At 37.1% G+C, this 15,460-nt stretch overlaps 1 protein-coding gene across 1 annotated transcript; it reads right to left on the bottom strand.

Moving 5' to 3' along the window:
* Positions 1-11,115: 11,115 nt before the first annotated feature.
* Positions 11,116-14,955, bottom strand: GGT1 (gamma-glutamyl transpeptidase 1). The gene is made up of 7 exons (XM_089042885.1): positions 14,807-14,955; positions 14,380-14,740; positions 13,772-14,287; positions 13,463-13,701; positions 12,497-12,758; positions 12,187-12,324; positions 11,116-11,490 (listed from the first exon to the last, which is right to left on the bottom strand). Exons 2-7 carry the CDS (start codon positions 14,560-14,562, stop codon positions 11,251-11,253), a joined length of 1,578 nt encoding a protein of 525 aa, XP_088899011.1. The 5' UTR covers positions 14,563-14,740; positions 14,807-14,955; the 3' UTR covers positions 11,116-11,250.
* Between the last annotated feature and the right edge of the window lie 505 nt (positions 14,956-15,460).

The raw sequence follows: 15,460 nt of genomic DNA, 5'->3' as shown, positions 1-15,460 counted from the left end.
TTATTGACTTATTTATATTATTTTTAAAAATATATATTATTTTAATTGCCGTATCGGTGCCATATCCGTATTCTAATTTTTTGAGATTTGTCATATTGGTGAATCATACGTATTGGCATACCTGGATTCGTATTTGTGCAATATAGATTACAAGCAATAAAACTTGGTTTTTAGCATTTTCGGTTTGGTCAATTTGAGCAATTTTTTGGTGAATTTGCCTAGTCCAATTTTTTGTAGGTTGGAGAAAAGTTTAAAAAAAGGAAGGGCATTTTCTTAAGGGTTAAATACTAAGATGGTCTATGTATTTTATCCATTTCACCAATGTGGTACCTATGTTTCAATTTATGTGTTTTACTACTGTTTGGGCCAAAAATTGACACATCCAAAGGCCCATCGTAACAAACAAAGTTGGGCCTCACAAGCCCAACATAATAGGAAGAGGAGTCCACTTAAGAGGGAACAATCCCACATGGCAGCCTCTGGGATAAAAGTCGCAATGGCGGAAGTCGAGGATGAAAAGTCGCAAAGCGACCTCTGAAATGAAAAAAGTCAATAACAACGCCATAGAAGAAGTGGTGAAGGTTTCGTGATATCAAGAAGAACTGAAGATTAAGTCCCCCTTATATATGTATATACAGAGATTTTCCTGTCTTTACAGAGAAGGTAATTCTCCCAAGATAGATAAGCAAGTCACAAATCTGAGAAAGGGATAAGCAGGAAAGCATGAGGGCTGTCCAGAAAAAGAATCAAATTAACCATCACGGGTAAAACATCACAAGGGGCAGCTGAAAACAGGGAAGTGATCACCTATCTGAGAGCCTATCTGCCAGAATTGAAGAAAAGAGGAAAAGGGGGGAAAATATCTTTGCCGCCCAATAAAAAAACACAATCACCCTACTCCAGAGAAGAAACAGTTTTTCTATAAATACAAGAAGGAGTGAACAGGGTAGAGGACACTCAAAAAACCAAAAAATCAATCAAAAACAAAAACTCAAAATGACTTCAAAACACTGAAGCAACCAAAGCTCATCGAGCCAAGACACAAACAAACAACTCAACCAGAAGCTCACTTGAATTCCAAGTGAAAACCAGCTTTAGATTAGAATTCCCAAGGTTCAGACTTAGAAAATAAGTCATTCAAATTTCACAATGCAGCCCATCAAGTCCTCGAAACGACCCATACGCCCAAGAAGCCGCGCCACTCGGAAGCTTCACAAAAGCCTAAAGTACATTGAAGCTCTGCCAGAATCAACCTTTGGTATCGATTTAAAGTTGAAACTTAGCAATCGAGTTGTCAACATTCGATCCAGGCCCGATTTCGGCCGGACATTTCAGTCCGACCGAGCCTCCCATCCAGAAATGGAGTTCCAATTGTATCTTCATCTCTCTAGCATGAGTATTTATTGTTATAGTTTTGTAAAAGGCGATTACGCCTAAAAAAGCGATTCAAATTCCATCGATTACGCCTAAAAGTTCAAATTCCATCGATTACGCTAAAAATTCAAATTCCATCATTCGCTAAAAGCAGTTTAAATCCCATCGATTCTCAAACAGTTTAAATTCCATCAACCATTCTTGCCAGAACAGCCTGTTTATACTGAGATAAATTGTTAAAGTCCTCACCCGTCTGAGGCAAGAAAAAGAACTTACTTGGGAGATATTCCTCACCCAAATTCACAATCGTTTGTTTGCAGAAATCAAGTAACTTGGGGCAAGTTATCTACTCCAAACTAAGTCTGCTAGAATTTGTATTGCTAGCGATGGCACGCACACCAAAGAAAGCTGACTTGTCAACCAGTTTATGGTTCTCAAAGCGTGGGAACTTTGCCCTTCCATCACAGTGAACGCCAAACGGGCAAACAACTACGTTAGTCATTGTTAGGGGTGAGTACGGTTCGAATTGGATCAGTTTTACCACAAAACCTCGACCTAACCAATTACAATATAACGAATTAGTTCAGTTGGATTTTGACAAAAGTTATGGAGAAAACCAAACCAAACCAAACCAATTGAAGACGTTTTGGTTCGGCTGATTTGGGCCTAAGCCCAATTATTTTTCCTTTAGTATTTTTTTTCAACATTTTTAGCCCAAATACAACGACACAAAATCATAGCATGCTTTTTATTTTTCATTTTTTAGTGTATCAAACCATCCTAAAACTCAAAATGCTTGGCACCCAGGATTGAAACCCCTTGTTATCTTTGAGGCCCCCTTCCTTGTATTTTATAATTTGTTATTGCTGTATTTCCAACAAAAAATAAATAAATAAATAAACGTGTCATAAAACTTAAAAGTCAACATCCATATCTAGTTATTATCCAATGAGAGAACTACACATGTATAATAAACTTAAAATAAATAAATATACAAGTAGAAGGTCCAATAAGGTTTAGGCTGGTTTGTGAAAGCTCAAAACCAAACCAAATCAAACCATTTACGGTTTGGTTTGATTTCTAAACCATTTGATTGTTTCTTAGCCAAAACCAACCAACCCGATAATTATGGTTTAAATCAATCGGTTTAGTCAATTCAGTCGGATTGATGCCCACCCCTACTCTTTCCATCACTTCCATGGTTGGAGAGTGTTTTGTTTCTTTTTTCAATCTTAGTTTTGTTTTTAAACAATTTGTGTTTTGGCTAACATGAAATACGTGAATTGAATTAGCTAAATTAAAAACACAATGACTAAATTAGCGAAATTGATAAAACACAAGGATTATTTCAGCATTTAACCATTTTTTCAAAGCCAATAGATTAAATAAAAAATATGAAAGTGCCTTAATGGTTGTCAAAAGTTTCTAGCCCTAAAGACTAATTTTGAAATGGTTAATGAGTGGAATACTCCTACATACATAAAAGGTTATCATTAATGATGCAATGACTCATAATCACGAAGAGTAATAAGATCTCAATACATAAAGGATTGTGAATTTATATTCTATGTTTGTTGGCTTTGATTTGTCAATTGTGTAAGTATGAGGAATTCATGCTCCTTATTTGCTAGTCTGGGATCCAATACATGATAATGAGAACATATATTCTTTAAATGACATCTACAATATTCTGGATTTTATCTAACAAGACCCGACCCAAATTCCACTTTGGAATCCAGGTTGAACCTCGTGCATGTCCGACACTTGGTAGGTGTTGTGTACGAATGACCAAAATACCCTTTTTGCCTTGAACCGCAAAACGAAAACACACTTATGGGTTTAACTTCTTCCAGAAAACCGGCAGAGTCTCCCTTGAAAAACAGACATTTCCCAATAAATTTCCACTTGTAAAAAAAATATGCAGTTAAAAAAAATCTCAATCGTTCAGCATGCATTAGACAATTAAATCTGAATGGCATCAGGCCTCTTTATACTACATAAATCATTCAACCATCTGAATATGGTCTCAACTCTCAGAACAACATGGATACGTTAACAATTTCCAAAATGACCTAACTGAACAAATTTTCAGCACTTGATCTTGCGATTACACCTAGTAACTCTAGGTTGCTTACATACCTTTACCAAGGGATCAAGTCACAAGTAGTTCTTTATACAAGAAAACAAAATTCAACCCATATGTAAGCACATGAATTAAATATTCTTTCACACTTTCCTAAAACCAAAAACTTCAAACTCTAATCAATCTGCTGAAACTTAAGCAAAAGTATTGATCTTCCACCCATCACATATGTGCATATGCAAATACATACATACATATATATATATATATATAAATAATAGCTCATTACAGATAAGTAGGAAAACGAGAAAATTATTAAAATAACATTAGCCACGTGAAACCTCAATATCAATATCAACGGTTTGAATAAAACATGCTTCCATCTTTCACATGTAAAAACAACCTCATCACTTAAGAAAATAGTTGTGAATCGTATAAAATCCTTAAAACTTAGAAAACTCTCAATCTTTGTCTCATAAATTTGAAAACATGTATTAAAACTTTCACCAATAAGTACCAAGATAAAATCAACAATTTAGTTTAAAACATCTCAAAACTCAAATACTCTCCACCTTGGCGTACCCCCAATCATAATCCCTCAATTCCAATGATATTCCGTCAATTCTAAGTACCATATATGTTACATCCTCACAGAACTCGGGGGACACATGGTCAGCCCGAGAACGCATTTCCTAGAAGAACTAGGGAGACATATGGTCAGCTTGAGAACGCATATCCTCACAGAACTCGGGGGACACGTGGTCAGCCCAAAATGCACATCCGTCAAATTCCCTCGCAGAATTCAGGAAGATATAATCAACCTGAGAACACAAATCCTCGCACCACATGATTCAGGCGTCCCTGAGACTTATGGGGCATTGTCATAAATGACTAGACTGTTCCGAAGGCAACTGAGGGGTACTCCTGTGGTGGATTTGAAAACCATTTTTCGAAACTTAACATAAAATTCATCTTTTCCCACAAATCTATTTTCCAAATCCTTTCTCAACTTTCCAAAAAATCAGTTCTTAAATAGTAACCAAAAATCCCTTTTTAAAACGGGATCAATCCCAACATTCCTTAACTTGAATTTTGACCATAAATAATCTTTCAAAACTGTTCTCAACCTACATTCAAATATGTACAACATACTATTGAGAAAACTAGTATCCATAATTCATCGATTTCAAGCCACCGAACATATATTTAAATATAGACATATAATCAAGCATTTAATTAATTCCTTATTCATGCCAAAATCCGGTTATCTAAGTCGTTCCCAACTCCACACAATTAAACATAATATAACATGCTTGGAAAGTAAAAACGATTGCATAGTAATTCATAAACATTTAATACAACTCTCAAAGCATAATACCAATTTAAAACAAACTCTAATTACAATTACAACTACTAAATGGCCTCAACTGAGCCTACATAGCCCACTATCTAAGTCAACTAGGCTCGTAGGCCTGATCCAGCCACCGCCGACACAAGTCACGCCTCAACGTACACTCCCGTGTACACCTCTAGTGAAACCCTAGCCCGTGTGCAATTGGGCTCTAAGCAATTCTCTCTTCCTGATCCACGAAGTCAAGTAGACTTTAGTCTTAGAGTTGACCAGTTGACTTAAAGAGTGGAAGACCAAAACAACTTGGTTGGATAGCTCCTCAACCAGATTGACTTGGTCCGAGACTTTGGCCTTAGACCGCAAGGCGAAGATAGAAGGATGGATAAATTCACCTGCAGGTAGTTTGAGAGGTCTCATGCAGGTTGAGCAGGGGTAAGTAGACAAGGAGAAGGACAAGAGTGTGCTTAGCATGTCGGCATGTCGCAAGAATTCGTGAGCCTCACTCAAAGTAGATCGAGTCTTCGATTGAGATTAAATCCAAGGATCAACATGCACGAGAGGCTAGATCCACAACCCGATGTTCACGCCAACCTGGGCCCTTAGAGAAGCGTTCATGCAAAACTAAGCCCTTGAGAAGATCAGCCTCACGGTCTCCCCCATTTAGCTGTTTCTTTCGCTTTCTTCATTGATCTCTCAAACCTGGAAGGTATAACAATATCACAATAAACTTTCCTAACAAAAACACACATACACAAAGGAAAGAAAAAGGAACGAAAATGTACATGTTTTCGCCTCCTTCCTTTTCCTCCTCAAATCTACCATGTTTCTTCATTTTTTTGTCATCTTTTTCCCATCTATATGCACCACACACACACACACACACACACACACACACAGAGTGGGGCCTACACAAAATTAGGAATTAAATTCTTGATTTTAGAGGAATTCAATTCTTGGGTGGGAGGTGGTATTCTAATTCCTAGAGAACTAACCCATTAGGAATTCATCTTTTTTACCTATTATATCCTCACGTAAATTTGCCATCTACTTTAACCCAACAACAAGGACATTTTAGTAATTGGGTTTTTAACCGAAATGGTCCCTCAACTATTGCTCTAGTATAATTTTGGTCCACCACTAAATTTTTCATTTCAATAGTCTTTCAACTCTTCATTTGGTATTAAGATGGTCCTATTGTCAAAGTCTGTGAACTATCACGTGAAATTGAGGGACAAAATCGTATTTTTAGGTCAGTACCCTCCTCTAAAACGACTAAGCCACATGCCGAAAAGATTCTTTCCAATTTCTTGGTGAGGTCTAAAATTGGTTATTTGCAGAATAGCAGAAGAGGTATGCATTTTTTCAAGTGGGTGGATAATGAAACTTGTCCAAGAGGAAAACAAGTGGTCCCTGGTTTGCTTAGAAGACTTAGAGCAATGGAGGAGGAAGGTAGAGTAAAGGAGGAAAATTTGAGATTTGTGGAAGCATAAAAGAAAGAACTACAAGAGAAATTGAAAGAAATGGTTTAGGAAAAAAAAAGGGAGTTTTAATTGCAATCCTTTGAAACACTTTCTCATCCCTCACAATTTGAGTTTTAATTGCAATTGTACTACCTTTGTTTGCATTCTTCAATTGTTCTGCATAATCTCACAACCTAGCATATTGTTCTTTGTAAGTACCTTCAATTAAATCTCTGGCCAGCTTCTTTGCCCTAGAAACTTGAATTTTTGTAACATTTATTTTGTAATCTTCCAACACATCTTCTTGAAATGATTCCAAATCAAACTCTAAGTTTCGCTTGAGTTTGTTTGCATATCTATCACAAAGCCGTTTGATGTGGTATACCTAAGCTTGTCCACCCTCCCACACTCATTATCTAGGTTCAAAGCTTTTATTGCAAATGTCCCTTCCTCTGTATTAATCTTTGATCCATATACTTGGAATGAACATCCTTCCACACATTTTGCCTGAACTTGTCTCTTGTCATTCTTTATCAATTTCACTTCTCTACCATGTATAATTGCATGCTCCTTGATAGTCTCTATTAGTAGTTTTTTTGTTCGCAAACTTCATTCCCAATCTAAACTCAGGATTTTTCAAATCCACATCTCTTCTATACTGCTTAAACTTTGGTAGTTTTTTTTTTTTTTTTTTTAATGTTACCTTCATCTTCTTTCTCACTTCCAGTGTGAAATTCTGATATGTTAGCACCATCTGATGACACCTTTCTTGGAGCCTTATGAGTAGTCCCCTCATCTGCTATATTCTCTTGAACCTTGACCTCTACCTCATTTTCACTGAACTCATAGTCACTGTCTTTAAATTCTAAATCCTCATATTCAGTTGGTAATTTTGCCCCTTCATCATCAATTATCACATTTGCCACTACATCTTGATTTGGTAATTCTATCCCTGCATCTTCATTTGCCACTTTTGTCCCAACATTCTCAAAAGTCTCCTCATCTTCATTATAAGCCACCTCTTTCACTTGGGAAAAGTCATTATTTGCCAATTCATCAATGAAAGGCCACGTCACAACCCTACCACAATTCTCTGCATTTACATCATAGTCATAATCTTCATTTCCAAACTAGACCACTCAATAGATGCTTGACTCCAACTCTGTTAAAAATTTCAATATGAGTATAGTATAACACAATAACCTTATTGGGTGGTATGTGACTAACAATTTCAACCACTTTAGCATCAAATGTAAGAAGCTCCAGTCCACCCTCAACATTTCTATACCTAATTTTCAAATTTTGCTGAACTTGAGAAATGTCAACATATACCCAAGACCTCTCCCTATTTTCATTAAATCTAACAAAGACAGAAAATCATCTACAAAATTGTCCAAATTACATACCTTACTCTTTTTATAAACCCCATTTTCAAACCAGCCTCCATGCTGTAATTCTATAGTGCATATTCCATTGGTAGCTGCAAAATTGAAATAACAATATGTTACTTTAAAGTCATAGTTTTGTTATTAATGCTAAGGACAACAATTACTAAGTTTGGTGTGAAGCAAGGGACCACAGACATAAAAAAAACCCCATATTCTGTAGTCAATGTAGCATAAAGCTAAACCCACATACAGGAAAATGATTCCTTTACCCTTACTTTAAACAAAAACAACCAAAAAGTCAAACACAAAAATAGGAAAAAGAATCTTTTACACATAAAGAAACCGCACTTCCAGACAAGGACAACTCATCTATTTGCAAACAAAAACAATATAAAATGCATTACAGAAGCCCTTATCATATTTAGGAGCCTCTTCACCAGAATGGGATTCGAACTCCATTACTAGCAAGCAGTGAATTTCCCAAAATCGCCAAAATCAAACCCTAACCCAAACTCCCAAATTCAAACTCCAAAATTAATATTGAAATTACACACTAACTTGACCAATTCAGCGACTTGCATACTACTAGAGCACGAACCAATTCAGCGACTTGCATAAGAATCCCTTTTAGTCCATGGTAATTGTCTAAAATGATAGAAACATTGACCAAACTTTAATTATTTTGCTTTTAAAGGATAGAGCCTCTCAAAAAGTTGTATGTACCCTTCAAAACTCAGTCACGTGGTCATCGTCATGATCAGAAGTGATGGAATCTGTCATGATAAGACCATCTTGATACTAAATGAAGAGTTAAAGGACTATTGAAATGAAAAATTTAGTTGATAGACCAAAATAATACTGGAGTAATAGTTGGGGGAACATTTCGGTCAATAACCCTTTAGTAATTAGTACCACTCATACCCTAATTCCATATGGTTTTGTAAACAACTTCAATAGGAATCCGTAATCTAACTCTTCTCAATCCATATGATTTAGTAAACAACTTCAATAGGAATCCAGAATCTAATTCTCCTCAAATCAATTCAATTCCTCCTAATCCAATTAAGGATTAGTAAGCATGCCATCCAAGTAATGAACGTAAAAATAATAGAACGAAAGATTTAACTCTGCATGTTGATTTTAATATTTGAAAAATCTATGGAAAATGATCATTTGAAACTTTTGAAGGCTTTATGAAATAGATAAATTTCAAATTTAGTTAAATACCCATTCCTAGACATAATGATATAAAGAAATCCTATACCATTTAATTTCTATAAACAAGCCCAAAAAAAACCCAAAACTAAAAAATCAACAACTTTACATTTAATTAATTTAATTAATAAAATGAAATACATTTATTGCCCTTTTAACATAAAATTGGAATTCTAATCCCTTTATTTGGCGTTGAAGCAAGAGCAGAGCTCATTTTCACAAGCTCTAGTCTCCAATCTTCATCTTCAACCCCATCTTTCTGTTTTTGTTCTTCCATTTTTTATTTTGAAATCATCTTTCTCTTTGGACTTTTTGATTGTGCGGATGTTTATGTCTCTTCTCCACTGCTGGCTCTGACACTTTTTCAAGGGACCAAGCCTGAGCTCGCCAAATCGGATCACCTCGATCTTGATCTCTCCAAGTTCATTCTCATATACTTTCTTCTTCATATTTTTGTTTTTGCTTGTAGATTTGTGGACGAAGGTATTAGATTGAGATTATGGTAGAATTGTACAGTGATATCAAAGGAGCCTCGATCTCGACACGTTGTCTCAGGGAAACGACAGCCGAGGACCTCGATTGTTCAGAAGGACTGCACAACAACAGCGGTTCGTTGACTCGTCGTCTTCAGTTGTTGAGGAAGACGGGGATTTCACCGTGTCTTCGCGTTTTGTAATTTTTAGTAACCAATTCTAATAGGAATTATTCTTACCTAATGGTGAATGTATGATGAGGAAGAAAAAATTAATTGTACTCTAAAGAAAAAAGGGAAAAGAGAAAGCTTCATTACAATTGATAGAGGAATTCAAAGCAATGTTTATAAAGCCCTCTTGTAAGAGAATCTCCATAATACATTACCAAAATCGACATAAAATTAATTTAAAACAAACAAACGAACTTAATGAATTTTTTAGAGTTCATGAAGATGAGAGAGGAAGAAGCGATGTGATGAGAAATAAAACCAAAAAAGGAAGATTATGTTCGCTTGGACTAGTCTAGCGGGCAGTGGATCAAGGTGGCACCAACCCCCCAGCCTCACGCGGTGGCCTCCTCCTCTTTAGGAGCCACGTGGCCAAAAGCTATCGCTCAGATCACATGGAACAACTCTTTGCTTGGAATGGGCGGGCAAGTAAAGAGACACATCTAACCCGACCCGTTAATTCTAGGCCAAAGTTCCATCACCTCAATGCCCCCACTCAAATTACAAGCTCTCGTTACTTAGCTCGGCAATGTTCCGTCGCCTTACTGTGGTTAAAAAGCGTTCTGTCTAAACTCGGTACGTCGATGTGGGACTATTTCTTCAACACTAGTAGCTCTCTCTTCTTTTGGCATAAGTGAATTTAAGGTCTATTTTGAAGCTCAAATTTTCATCCATGACTAAGTATTTGGTACTTTCCATTCCAATACCAGATTAGGAAGATAACCTAATTCTATCAGTGCAGAATCACTAAAAACGGCTAAATCAAGAGTTAGAAGCTTTTTGTTCCAGCACCAAAATGTTATCAAGACTGCTGCATTTTTCAATTCTTCACACAGTTCAGTCAGTGTAGCTTTTATACAAGCCTTGAGACTTCCGCTTAGGTCCAACAAATTTGATAACACAGGGCAATCTGTATAGTTAGCCGAAGAAAAAGGAAGCAAACCCTTTCCATTATCTTTGCTCTCTCTTATATTTCTCCACGCTTGGCAAGAATTTTAGACAGAGGGTCTTGGCCCTCTCCATCATCTTTTGGGCATTGAGGAGTCTTCCCCTACATCCTAGCCTTCATCTCTCCGAGACTAAGGCCTAGTTTCAAATTCCGGTGCCTTACAAATAAGCTGCCATCTTCGAAAGCAACCCGGTTCGGTTAATGAAAATTTACGATTGAATGCAAAGCAAACCATGCAGAAAATCCAACTCCACAACAGAATCATGTGAGTTCACCTCAAACCCGAACACAGCATCTTGCTGCTGTTCAACCATGTTGTGGTACTTTATCTCTTCACTCCCCTATACTTACTTTCTGTATCTCTTCAGCATTTGCTAATCTCTTGGCTTGTATAAACTAATCTCTCATTCAAGTGCTAATATCACTCATTTCCTCAAGTTTGAGTTGGGAGTCTTCTTGAGACTATTTGTGGAATATGCACCTTCTTTGAGTTGAGAAGAACTAACATTTGAGTATTATTTTCTCAAATTCTTTAGCAATATCATAACCATCGTGCCTTTTTCTTTGTGGAGCAAAGGATAAAAACAAAATGAACTGCACTAAACAAATTGTCAATCTTGTTATATAATAGAAATTTTGAATTAGTTACCACAAGGGGGGAGAAAACTAGCATGGGAACAAAGGCAATAACTAGCTTCAATTCCGTAGCGACTTACACCATCCCCCAATTTCAGAAACCAGCAGGAAAACCGCCTTTTCTTGGATCACTAACTGCCACAATCTCCCTAGTGCCTCCATTGTTCTTCAAAGCCTCTATTTGTTGAACTATAAACTGGCAAATTGATCCACCAGAAAGGGGATCTAGGACATGGCCCTTCTTGTGTAGGGCTTTCCTGATTTGAGCAGGAACTTCAAAGTGATCGCCAGTCACGGTTGTCCAATTTTCATACTGAACCACATTAGGTAATAGCTGTTAAGACAGAAATGCACCAGATTAGAAGCTTTAATTTAATGGATAACTAAATTGAACTTTACGTTTTATGAACGGTAAAAGAGTAAGCCTCTCTTCTAATCAAACAAAATGCAAAAGCTCAATACTGGAAAAGCTGAAGCAGTTGGCGGCAGGGTTAGAGCAACGATAGGTTGCTCAAGGATGGACCATCACCTAAGGAGAGTTAATATGTTAACCAATTACAGAAATGAATCATAAAAAAGAATTTTTTTTTTAAAATATCCCTTAATCCTATTATTCAGCTGCTATCCAAGACATGTTTTACCCATAACAAGATATGGGTGAAGTCTTCACTACCTTAAATTCATTATGAGTCAGTTTTAAATCAAGCAACGCTACAACTATCACTCCTGCAGTGACATGCTATATATTGAACAGACCCCACAAATCAACTTTCAAAAAGACGTTTTAAACTGGAGATTCAGCTCTATTCTGAAACTTGACCGTAATCAGGAACTTATGGTTCTATGTCACATAACATATCTCAAACCCAATGAGGTACCATTTTTCTGTTTAAAAATGTCAGCATTAGCAGTTACCATCTTTACCATTCAGCATAATGGCTGAACTTATTATGAAAAGTATAAATTCCACTGAAGGTATATCTTGCGTGCGTGAGAGTGTGTGTAATCAGAATGGGACTTAAATGAAAACCTGATGATAGACCCTCGGAGCCATGACCGAAGAGAGTGGATCTAATCCCCTTGCAAAATGATTCAAAAGAACCTGTGCAGTTGCAGCAATGATCATGCCTCCCCCACTTGCTCCTACTACTGCTTTCAGTTGCTCATCCTGTCAGAGCATATATAGGAAGACATGAAAATATTGCTCAGGAATACACACTGCATAGAAAAACATTAAAGTTGAAACTTCCTATTGTTCTTTTATCTACCCCTGTCTTCTCTCTTTCACTCCCTCTTCTACTTCTCTCTCTCCTCATTTCTCCATATCACTTATGCATTACCTTCAGGACTATAGTAGGTGTCATGGATGATAATGGCCTCTTTCCTGGCCTGATGAAATTGGGCGGTGCTGGAGGTGGAACTGTAGAATCATTTCCAGGTATAGAGAAGTCATCCATTTCATTGTTTAAAATTATTCCTGTACTTGACGACAGTATTTGCGCACCGAAATATCCATTCACAGTAGTAGTCATGGAGACGGCATTTTGCTCGTTATCTATGATGGACAAATGACTGGTTCCATGATCATGGATCTGGTTCCACCTGTTAGGAAACAAGGATTAGCATAAACAAACAAAAAGTCTTGGATTAGGAGAATATGTAAAAGGGCCTCTACAAGCACAAGCAAAATACGTGAGAGTGAGAGCAAGTTACACAGGATTTTACTTTTTTTTTTTTTGGGAAACAGGGCTTTACTGCTTTAGTTAGGCAGATTTTGCATATAATTTAGACTAAAATCCCACAACATTCATATCGCAACATTACCATTTTCTATCCAATGTTGACTGCCAACATGAATGAATTAGTGAACGATGAAAAATGGTTTAGTACATCTTTGTACTCATGCTTGCATACATGTGGATAGCATTCCCTTCATCTGAAATTGATGAAACTAGACGCATTAGAAGTAAATGGACTTCTAAATGGATGTATAAGAAGCTTGAGTAGCAAATTAAATAGAGACAAAACAAACTCAATGCGCCACCATTTTTAAACCACTTCCTCATCGCCGAGAAAACGAATTCAGTAGTATAATCAGGAACTCACAACATTAGTTCTATGCACATTGAAGCATTGCTACTAAAGTGCATATATGTACTATTCCATGCATTAGCAAGAAACAGAATTTATATTAATAAATCTTGGACAGAAGAGATAGAAAATTTGGTAACCAAAACAAGAATAATTAGTTAAACGAATGTATAATCTAACAGGTAATAAATATTGTTGGCAATTAGACAACATACCTGCCTCCATAATGGCTTGGGTCAAAAGTCCTGTTGTCATATATGGTCTTCTTTAACTCCTCAGCAAACTTAGGAGAAAGCATATCAGCTAGAACATCAGTCACATTAACAAACTCAGGATCACCAAGATTCATCCTCACCGCAAATACATGTTTCAAGGACTCGATTTCTCGATGGACCCAAAGAGGATCAGAAACTCCAGAAACGTTTCTTCCATATTGAGAAAGAATGTTTAGCATCTGTAACAGTGGAATTGGAGTTAAAAAAAAAGAAAGAGAAAAGAATGCAAGAACAGAGATATATACTCACAAGTATCATTGGAGGACCTCCGGAAGGAGGAGGCATAGCAAGTATTTTAAACCCAAGAGTGTCATAAGATATAGGCTTGCTCAGTTTAACCCTATAATTTTGCAAATCCTTCATTGTCAGTATTCCTCCAACCTTGTGAATATCTCTAACCAATTTGGATCCGATAGATCCATTATAGAAGGCTCTGGGACCGAAATTCGAAATGTCTCTGAGTGTCTGCGCCAGTTTCCAGTTACGACATGTCTCACCTGTCTTCAAGAGACTTCCGTTTGATGTAAATACATGACGAAGTCCCTCATCTGCCAAGATTCCTGATTCTGTTCTGCGCATCTGCATGTTGAGGTATGGTGAAATCTTAAATCCCAAACGAGCGAGACGCTCAGCTGGACTTACAAGCCTTTTCCATGGAAGCCTTCCATATTGTTTCCAAGCTTTATGAAGGCCTGCAAGTTCCCCTGGAATTGCTATGGAGAGAGCCCCTTTACCTTTCAGCGTAGTGTTGGAAGAATACATGTTCTGAAAGTAGGAAGAAAGAAAAATCATAAGCACCAGGCAACTCATTCAAGTCTAATGGAAGAAAGAGCTTTTAGTATAAAGCAGGTCTAAACCTCAGAAGCTAGCAAGGGAGCAGTTTCTCTCATATCAAAGGCTTGTGCCTCCCCGCTGGCTAGCCTGATAAGCATGAAGGCTCCTCCCCCTATGCCACTTGATGCTGGACTCACAACCCCTAAGCAAAGAGCAGCAGCCACTGATGCATCAACGGCATGACCACCTTCGCGAAGAACATGCATCCCAATTCTGGAGCATCGGCCATCATCCGTGGCAACAGCAGCATGGCGTCCTGAAATTACCTCTCGCCTTTTTTTGGTTGTACTGTTGGTAGCATCAAGGCTTGAAGTAGGAGGCAACCAAAGAATTATGGTAACCAGCAGCAGCAGCAGCGCGGATCTGCAACCAAAGAATTAGCATCTACAAATTATGAATTCAAAAACCCATTTGCTGAAACAGATGAAAGAAAATTCCAGAGTTACTCACATTGCATGGTTACCACCCCGTACAAAGCTCAGCTTGAACACTTGCTTTTTCACCTTTTTCTTCGTCTACATGATCAGAAGAAGACAATCTACAAGCCGCCAATGGGCTGTTTAAAATAGCAATTGTGCACAGGTGGCGAAAGCACACAGGCGAGAACGTCATAGTTGGGATTAGGCGATAGATAAGCGATAGAGGAGAGACTAATTCAAAGATTCGTGATAGAGAGCGAGAGAGTTCAAAAGTCACTCACTTTCTTTCATTAAAGTTTTCACCGGTCGAGTGGGCTTTGATGTTTAGTTTTCAAATATTAGCCCAAATAAGAGTGTCTAAAGCTACGTTTTGCTTTACATAACACTAATTTTTTTTAGTATAAACGATTGTCTAAATTACATTGAGAGGGAATTTCTCACAGCATTATATTAGAATTTCTATTTTGGATTGGAAGTACAATTTTGGAAAGAAAAAAAAAATGTTGAACATTGTGTTTGGATGCTTTTGCAATAACAAAAATTTTACAAAAATTTTTATTTTGAAGTAATGGTTTTTATGTCTAAAACTAAAAACCTTAACAAAAATACTTTGAAGTAATGGAACTGTTTTGGAGTGCTTATTGAAGAGTTAAAAGCGCTTTCTGACAACTAAATTATAATAACC

This window comes from Prunus mume, linkage group LG1 (assembly GCF_029339155.1).
Source record: "Prunus mume cultivar Tortuosa linkage group LG1, ASM2933915v1, whole genome shotgun sequence".
NCBI classification, from domain to species: domain Eukaryota; kingdom Viridiplantae; phylum Streptophyta; class Magnoliopsida; order Rosales; family Rosaceae; genus Prunus; species Prunus mume.
Note: the sequence above shows the minus strand (reverse complement) of the source record. Positions and strands in the feature narration are given on the sequence as shown.

What these genes read in the sequence shown, in the direction of transcription:
- GGT1 (XM_089042885.1), bottom strand. Translation starts at nt 14,562, where the DNA reads ATGCATGTTCTTCGCGAAGGTGGTCATGCCGTTGATGCATCAGTGGCT. An exon ending in GAGGTCCTCCAATGATACTT is followed by an intron (nt 13,702 to 13,771) that starts GTGAGTATATAT and finishes CCACTGTTACAG; the next exon opens with ATGCTAAACATTCTTTCTCA. An exon ending in CACCTACTATAGTCCTGAAG is followed by an intron (nt 12,325 to 12,496) that starts GTAATGCATAAG and finishes ATGCTCTGACAG; the next exon opens with GATGAGCAACTGAAAGCAGT.